General features: G+C 40.2%; 1 protein-coding gene across 1 annotated transcript; it reads left to right on the top strand.

Moving 5' to 3' along the window:
- LOC141717221 (uncharacterized) lies at positions 1-2,128 on the top strand. The gene is made up of 3 exons (XM_074519315.1): positions 1-293; positions 1,140-1,486; positions 1,581-2,128. Exons 1-3 carry the CDS (start codon positions 233-235, stop codon positions 2,040-2,042), a joined length of 870 nt encoding a protein of 289 aa, XP_074375416.1. The 5' UTR covers positions 1-232; the 3' UTR covers positions 2,043-2,128.
- The last annotated feature ends 7,485 nt before the right edge of the window (positions 2,129-9,613 follow it).

Genomic DNA, 9,613 nt, shown 5'->3' on the forward strand with positions numbered 1-9,613 from the left:
AAAATCTTAGTAATTTTAGAAAGAATTCCTTTTTCAAGTGTTCTTGAGTTTTTCTAGATTTTCAAGGCGTATTTTGGAGTTTAATCCAAAGATTCAAGCGTTTGTTCGCCATTCCATTGAAGTTTTGAAGATTTCGAAGATCGAAGGGAGTTTTGTTGAAGATCAAGGGTTGTTTTTGAGGTGACTTCATCTAGTTCATCATTTTTCTCAATTTTGATCTTTAAGATTCAAAATGGCTGAAAGTTCGTCACAGGACATTGCTGCAAAGATCGCTGTTAGATCTCTTGGGAGAGGTAATTCTTATCCCCCTCTCGTTTTAGAACGTAAGGTTTATCCTCTTTCGGAATTGTTACAAGAGTTATGAGATGTTTTCCCAAATAATTCAAATTTGCATGTTTTTCTTTTTCCTTCTCGCTTGAATGAATCTAAGGCTCGGAAAATAGCTCATAAATTTGCCATTAAACCCCGTTTTGAGGTTGTTCATCCCGAACCAGCTGATAGAACTTGTAACTGGCATAAAGAAAACCTATTTGTTTATAAACGTGCCCTCATATCGGGTCTCCGATTCCCCATCCATGATTTCATTGTTCATTTATTAGCGGAAGTTAGGATCAATCCTTGTCAACTAACTCCTAATTCATGGATAATAATTTATTGCTTTATGGTACTATGTCTCCAAAAAGGGTATCCTCTTAGCATTCCCCTGTTTAGGAGTATATTTTTGTTTCGGAATAGCCCATCGACCCGATCGGGCTAAATTACTATACAACACAGTCCCGGGGTGCCTCGTATTTTTGAAACTGACTCTTCCCCCGAGTCCATTCGCGGATGGCGAAAAAAAATTCATAATTGTCCGTTGGAAATGTGGAGATTGGGGTAAACTTTTCAGGTCTAAATTTGGCCAAGTTACCGATCCAGTGTCTTTTGATAAGATGCTTTTTCTGAGTGAAATATTGCAAAAGGAGGAACTTTGTAAAGATCAGGGACGGACCCACCACAGGGCTTTACTAAATAAATTTAATCTCAAAGTTATTGGTCTTAGTTTAGTCAGTAACGAGGGTAACTTTCATTTCAATGCTTTTGTATTAGAAATTCATTCGTTCTTATTCCAACACTTGTTTTTATATTTTATTTCTCAGCTGCCACGAATATTAATGGGAGGCACGGGGTTGGGGGTCCCGATGAGGTCACTCAAATGACTCATCAAAGGAGAATCAGAGAAGCTAACCCTCCTGAACCTCCATCACCACAGATTCTCACTTATGGTGCTAATGCGGAGAAGAAGAGGCGAGATGCCGAGAGCTCTTCTGTCATTGCTTTCAGGCCCGAATGGCGCATCTATGACCGTGACTCAATTTCTTCGAGTTTCGCCTTAGCGGCCGAATGGTCGAAGAACGGAATCCCTGCTGCCGATTTAGTGGACATCGTTCATATGAATGATATGGTTGATGAGACTGAGCTAAAGGGCGCTCATGCATCATTCTTGGTTAGTGTTTTATTTTATACTTGGCTTCACTTATATTTTTCCAAGTTTGTGATTTCTCGCTTGTTGTTATCCTAACCCAACCCTTTCTTTTCAGTTTAATGCTCACTTTCAGTCAGCCATTTATCAAGCTAAAGATTTTCGGGAAAGGTATAACGCAACTAAGAAAGAAAATGATCGTCTCGAGAAGGAAAAGAAAGTGCTCGAAGTTCGTACAGTCGCTGCTGAGAAGGAGGCTTCCGAACTTAAACTTGAAAATCAGAAACTCGTGATAAGCCGATCCACTGCCATTGATGACTATATGGGGTCAGATGCTCTCATGGACTTTATTGACGACCATGATGACCGGATCTTTCCCGGGATATTCACTAAGGGTTTGGACCTTAATTCTGTGGTAGCTCAGCACCCGGGATTGTTTGATCCTTTTGTGGACTTTAGAAGTCCCTACTTGGTTTCAGTTGCTATTACCTCCGGGGTTCATCAGGAGGGCTTTGTTGGAGAGAACAAGGTGATTCAGAGGGAGGAGCCTCAAGTGGATGATCAGCGCGATGAGGAGTAGGCTAGTTTCGATTTATCTTATTTAAGCCCTGCGTGGCTCTTTTATTTTCATTTATGCTTGTCTATAACTTGCCATTTTTGGGTTTATCCAAGTCCTTACTGGATTTTATCTTTTACTTATGCTTGTATTGAACTCACCTTTCAGGGCTTTATAAGTAGTTTTGTTTCCTTATTATTCGGATTTTCATACTTTAATTTGTGTGTATTTACTCGAGACATATCAATTTAAAATAATAAACCATATGAACATAATTTAAATGTTAAAAATATGAGACATATCCTATTATATCAAAATCCTGAAATATCTCGGGTTCAAACCTTACAAATTGAAATAAAAATCCTAAGGAGCTATTAAGCTCAAGGAACTTTTGAACCTTATTACCGCCTTAATAAATATTAGTAAGTGAGAACTTCCTCTCTAAAGAGTTAAATATAATAAGTCTTCAAGTTTTGAGCATGCAAGTCTTTGGCACTTCATCCCCATCCATTGTTTCCAATTTGTAGGATCCTCTTCCTTGAACACTTTTAACTTTGTATGGTCCTTCCCAATTCGGGGCGAGTTTTCCTTTCTGCCCTGCTCCGGAAGCTTCCACTTTCCTTAGAACCAAATCACCTTGCTTGAAAAATCTTTCTTTTACCCTCAGATTGTAGTACAAAGAAGCTTTCTTTTGGTATTTTACAATATTTGCATGTGCTTCATCTCACACTTCATCTATCAAATGTAGGGCTAACCTTTGCCCTTCCTCATTTTCCTCAGCATTGTAGGCTTGGATTCTCAGAGATGAATGTGATATCTCCACTGGAAAGACCGCTTCTGCCCCATATGCTAACATAAAGGGCGTTGCTCCCGTCGTGACTCTACACGTGGTCCTGTATGCCCAAAGTATTGGAAGTATCTCATCCACCCAGTTATTCCTGGACTTCTCAATCCTCTACTTTAATCCATCCAAGATAATTCGATTTGCCACCTCTGCTTGCCCGTTGGCTTGAGGGTGCACCACGAAAGTGAAAGTTCAATCTCATTCTCCTCATAGTATTTCTTGAATTCCTCGTTATTGAATTGTATTCCGTTATCGGTCACCAAGATGCGAGGAATTTCATATCTGCACATGATATTTTCCCACAAGAATTGTGGGACCTGCTTGTTCGTAATCTTAGCCAAAGGCTTGGCTTCAATCCACTTAATGAAGTAGTCAATAGCCACAATCAAAAACTTCCTTTGTGTCGTGGCCATGGGAAATGGCCCGAGAATATTCATTCCCCACATAGCGAAGGGAATGGGGGAGTTAATGGAAGTTAGCATCTCAGGGGGTTGTCGGACAACTGGTGAATGCTTTTGACAATGATCACACTTCTTCACATAGCCTTTGACATCAGCCATCATTTCCGGCCAATAGAAGCCTAAACGAGTTATTTTGTACGCAAGGGCTTTGCCCCCCAAGTGTTGTCCACAACTACCTTCGTGTAATTCCTCGAGGGCTAAACGTGCCTTGTCGGGCCTAAGGCACCTTAGGTAGGGAACCACATAAGATCTCTTGTATATAATCCCGTCAATTAAAGAGTACCTCAGTGCTCGTACAACCAATTTTCGTGCTTCCGTCACATCGTTTGGGAGCCATCCAGTTTGGATGTGGGCCTTAATGGCATATATCCATGATATCCCAAGCTCTATAGGGGCAACAAACTTAACATCAATGCTGCGTGTTTTCAAAACACGAAAGTACACGCTCCTAGAACTTTTTTCTACTTCCGATGAGGCGAACTTGGACAACGCATCGGCCTTAGCATTTTCTTCTCTCAGAATATGCTCAATATGGCATTCATCGAACTGAGTCATCAATGTTCCTGCTAGGCCGAAGCCAGCTATCAGAGCTTCATATTCTGCTTTATTATTTGTAGTTGGGAAGTCTAGCTTCATTGCGTATTTAATCAGGAACCCATCTGGGCTTTGTAAAATTAGCCCTGTTCCGCTTGAATTTGTTTTTGATGCTCCATCAAAATAGAGAACCCAATATTCCTTCTATGTAACGGCCTTTTCTTTGTCTCCCTTATCATCTTCTATGTCTTGAGTTATAGTATCTTCTTGCCCCCCGACTTCTTGATGTCGAATTCTCCCAATTCTATTGCCCATTTAATCAGCCTCCCGCTAGCTTTAGGACTATGAATGATGTTTCTCAAGGGCTGATTTGTTAGCACTTCAATTTTATGAGCCTGGAAGTAAGGACACAACTTCCTTGAAGCCATCACTAAGGCTAAAGCAAACTTCTCGATAGTTGAATAATTTAACTCAGCTCCATGAAGAATTTTACTAACATAGTATATGGGTTTCTGGACTTTAAGTTCTTCCTTAACCAATACAGCGCTTGAGCATTTTCTAAAACGGCCAAATATAAGTATAAAGTTTCATTCAGGGATGGCTTGGCCAACAACGGGGCTTGAACCATATATTTCTTCAATTCTTCAAATGCCTTCTGGCTTTCCTCAGTCCATACGAAATCTTTAACCTTCTTCAGGGATTTAAAGAATGGCAAGCACTTGTCTCCGAATTTGGATATGAAACGTCCTAGAGCTGCAACTCTTTTAGTGAGTTTCTGAACGTCCTTTATGGAACGTGGTGGTTCCATATCCAGGATAGCCTTTATTTTATCAGGATTGGCCTCGATTCCCCTCTTGGAGACCATCAGACCTAAAAACTTTCCATATCCCATTCTGAAAGCACACTTTATAGGATTTTGCATCATTTTGTGATATCTCAACACCTCAAAGGCTTCCCTCAAATGGGTTATGCGATCAACCTTTAACAAACTCTTGACTAACATGTTATCAACATAAACTTCCATAATTTTGCCAATAAGATCCTTGAAAATCTTATTTACTAACCTTTAATAGGTGGCTTCTGCATTCTTGAGACCAAACGCCATAACAAGATAATAAAAAACACCAAAGTCAGTAATGAATGATACCTTTGGGATGTAATCCTTATGCATCTTGATCTGATTGTATCCACTGAATCCATCCATGAAGCTCAATATCTCATGACCAGCAGTAGCATCTATCAACGTATCTATCCTTGGCAATGTGAAAAAATCCTTTGTGCATGCATCATTTAGATCAATAAAGTCCACGCACATTCTCCACTTTCCATTAGCCTTCTTTACCATTACAGGATTTGCTAACCATTCTGGAAATTGTATCTCTTCAATGAAACTGGCCTTTAAGAGCTTCTCTACTTCTTGCTTAATAGTTTCCTGCCTCTCCGGAGCAAAACTTCTTTTCTTTTATTTCACAGTCTTCCGATTTGGATCCATATTCAGCTTGTGAGTGATCAGTTCCGGGTCTATTCCAGACATATCAACTGCTGACCATGCAAATACATCACTATTCTCTTGTAAAAACCTTACCAACTTCCCTATAAGGGGATCCTCTAGTGATGCTCCTATGAAGGTTACTTTCTCATGATCTGTGGGAGCCAAAGGAATCGGAACTAAATCTTCTGCTGGCTTCCCTCTTTTCTCATTATTCTCACGAATATCCATATCTTCGATAAGCAGAATCTGCCCCCCAACTCCATCTGCCCTAAGAGAGGCCACATAACAACTCATTGCCATCTTTTGATCTCCTCTCTCTTCTCCAATCCCATTCCGATGGGAAACTTCATCACTGAATGGTAAAAAGAGGGGACTGCCTTAAAAGCATGTATTCTCGTTCTTCCCATGATTACATTGTAAGTTGATCCAGCTTTTACCACTACGAAGTCTAACATCTGTGTCGCTTGTCTTGGTTCCTGACCGATGGTCATTGGTAACTTAATTATCCCTTCTACGGGGCATTCTACTCCAGCAAATCCATAAATCGGCATATCAGTTGGGGTTAATTGAGAATCATTATAACCCATTCTTATGAAGTTATCATGAAGCAAAATGTCCACCGAGGCTCCATTGTCTACTAGGACCCTCTTCACAGGGTTGTTCCCTATTATCGGTGCTATGACCAGAGGATCACCGTGTGGAAATTTAACACCTTCCAAGTCAGAATCATCGAACGTCATTGTAACTCCTGTCCTAGCACTCTTCGGGGCTTTCCCGACAATATGCATAACTTCTCTAGTATAGGCTTTCCTTGAGTTTCTAGATGAGCCCGCCGCAGTTGGTCCCCCAAAAATCGTATTTATCACTGGCCCTCGGGGTCGGGGTCCTCCAAAGATTGCGTTTATCACCGGTCCCCGAGGTTGGGGATTTCACCCCTGATCATCTTGATCTCTCCTTCGATCATCGAAGTTCCTTCTCCCACTGTTATTTCTTTCATCTTTCTCTCCATTCCCAGTATACGCTCAGCCTTCCTTTCCGAATGAGGAATTCAATCTCATCCTTCAGTTGTCGGCACTCATCAGTGTCATGACCAGCATCCTTGTGAAATTTATAATATTTGCTCTTATCTAGCTTAGTAGGATCAACCTTCAAGGGCTTAGGCCAACGAACATCCATATCTCTTTCGATTTCCATTAAGATCTGACTTCTAGGAGCATTCAACTTAGCATATTCGGTGAACTTTTGTCCAGGTCCAACTTAGCTCAGTTCTAGGATACTTGTCCTTGGCATTATATTCTAGATCAGTCTTTCGCTTCTTGCCTCCAGCGGGCTCGTTGTTCACCACCGTCTTTCTCATGCTTTCCTCCACTTTGATATACTTCCCGACCCTATCTTGGAGCTGTAACATGCTTTCAGGGGCGCTTGGCTAATGACATCTTGAAGAATTCATCCCTAATTCCCTGCTGCAGTGCTATCATAGCTACCTTATCGTCGAGGTCCGGGACCTTCAAAGCTTCTTTTGTGAAACGGTTCAGATAATCTCTCAAGGACTCCTTTGCTCCTTGCACAACACTCATGAGGGATGCTGAACTCTTCTCATGCACTCTTCCACTGATGAATTGCTTAATGAAAGCTTGACTTAAGTCTCTAAAGGACCCAATTGAATTCAGAGGCAAACGACTATACCACATTTGAGCCATTCCCGATAGAGTTTGAGGAAATGCCCGACACTTAATAGCATCATTCACGGGCTGTAACAATAGTGCATTAGAGAATGTTCTGACATGATTAGCGGGATCTCCAGTACCATCGTATGCTTTGATGGTGGACATCTTAAACTTCCTTGAGATGTGGGCATTCATTATTTCTTCAGTGAATGGTGGAGTTGGATCATCATGATCTCCTAGGGGCATGAGATCACTTGGATCAGCCCTTGGGGCAATAGCCCTTCTTGGTATGGGACTATCCAGGTCTATGATTGGAGGAGGATCTCTCCTCCTCGGAGGTAGTAGGGGTCTTGGGTTAAGTGCGCCTCCAAGTCGCGCTTCAACCTTTGGATCTCAGCTTCATAAGCCCTGATCCTCTCTTGTACTTCTTGGGAATTCGTCCCTCGGGTGCTCCTAGGACACTGATTACCATCAGACATCGGCTCTTTACTAGCACGCCTCCTTCTTGGAGCCACATTATTATCCGAAGACTCGGAGTCTCTCTCAGTGTAAGGCCCAAAGAATTCTTGATCCTCCGGAAAAAGAGTCAAACCGCGTATACAGGGAGGCGTCTTCCCATGCGCTTCACTCCGATTTGCATGTCCACTTCCTCCAACCTCGGGGTACAAGGGCATCCCATAAAGGGGGTTAGCGGTCACAATAGTGGAATACTCATACCCAACGGGTCGAGAATTTACAGGTGCATGTAGCTGCTGAAATTGGGAATTCATCCCTTGAGGAGCCGGGGGATTCGTCCCTTGTGGCTGAGGCTCGGTTGCCCCTATTGGGGTTCCTCCTTGGGTAGAAGCGTAGGACGAGTGTGGGGATATCTCCACCGTCGACGAAATCGTTTGAGTTGTTCCAACCGGTGTTCCTTCAAGGGCGCTGTTTCCACTCCGTGTTCTCGCCATGGTTGTTGTTATACTTTCCCACAGACGACGCCAAATGTTATGGATTGAAAACTAGGATATATTAATTGTTATATTTATTACTAGGGTTTATGAGCTTCGAGACTCGATTTGACTGCTCTTGTGTTTCGTGACTCAATCTGCCTTAACAAGATGCCTACGTACCATGCTATATGTCAATGATCAAGTCAAAAACGTAGTTCTAATTTGTGGGGTGAGACCCCTTATATAGGCATGAGATGCCTTTGAATTAGGTTAGGGTTAGGGGACTTGGTGGACAAGTCTCAGATTTAAAGTGAATTTTGGAGTCATATAATGCAGGATATTAATTCTTTATCCTATGAGATTTCTTGGAGACCAATCTCCAAGGAATTGTGTCCTTATCTGGACTTTACTTATCAACTAATTTATCCCCTATAAATTAATTACGAAATTAATTAATATTCAGGGTTTTGAGCCCTTTTTATTGGGCTTTATTGTCATCCCAATTCAGGTATAATTAATGTGATATTAATTACGCAATCAGAGTTTATTTTACTCCCTATCAGGGGATTAGGGGCGGGGATATTACTTCCCGACCCCGAAGTAACCCGATTCATATCCCTACAAACAAATTTCAAATATTTTTGTTATAATAATATAGTTTTGATTTTTTTTATTAATTATGATCATATAGCATACAATAAATATTTAATCTCAAAATTCTCGGAATAAATTAAAATCGAACTCTACGATAAAAAATCAGCTCTCACCACTTAAGTTATCTAATACCGCTCTAATAATATATATGAAAATAAAGAGAAGTAAGACAATATCATTTGTCGTATTCGGAAATCACTTCTGTATAGATACAATTTTTTTGAGATAATATTTAAATATATATGTCGGTCCGTGACTCGTACGCAGTGTTGTAAAAAGCGCATTAAGCGGACGCTTAAGCGAACGCTTAAGCGGAACCGGAGGTAAAAGCGTTTGGATTAATACAAAATCGGATAATTAAGCGTTTAATAAAGTTTAAGCGGGTTTAAGCGACTTTAAGCGGAATTAAGCGGATTTTGACCGTTTAAGCGGTTTGTGACTAAATTAAACGGAGATTAAAAATAATTAGAAAAAGAAAAATATTATTTTTCAAAGAGGTGTAATTTGATATTTTTAAATATTACTTGTATTTTTTAATTTAATTATTACTTTGTTAATGATCATTTTATTGATTTATTATAACATGTGGATGTTATCTCTTTATTCGAAAATATTCATTATTTTTAATATATTTATTTATTTATAATTCGATTAATGGCCCGCTTTTAAAACCGCTTAAGCGTTCGTTTTAGAGTTTAAGCACTAGAAGGTGACCCCACCACTTAAGTCCGATTTGCGCTTTTTACAACAATACTTGTACGGGCTTTTACGCTAGTTTATTTAATAACGGAGAATTAAAATATTAAATTAAAGATCCCTATTATAAATTGAAATTGATTAATAATTTTTTTTTATTTAAATCACCAATTTATATAACGATTCCATTTTATTCCCTTCCCCGTTAACCCATTTCCAAATTTCCATTCTCAATTTCTCATTTTCATCGACCATCAAACGCCCCTAAATTGGTCTATGCATGCAAATATGCAATAATACAAACCTATAAAAACC

This window comes from Apium graveolens, chromosome 4, assembly GCF_009905375.1.
Source record: "Apium graveolens cultivar Ventura chromosome 4, ASM990537v1, whole genome shotgun sequence".
Taxonomy (NCBI): domain Eukaryota; kingdom Viridiplantae; phylum Streptophyta; class Magnoliopsida; order Apiales; family Apiaceae; genus Apium; species Apium graveolens.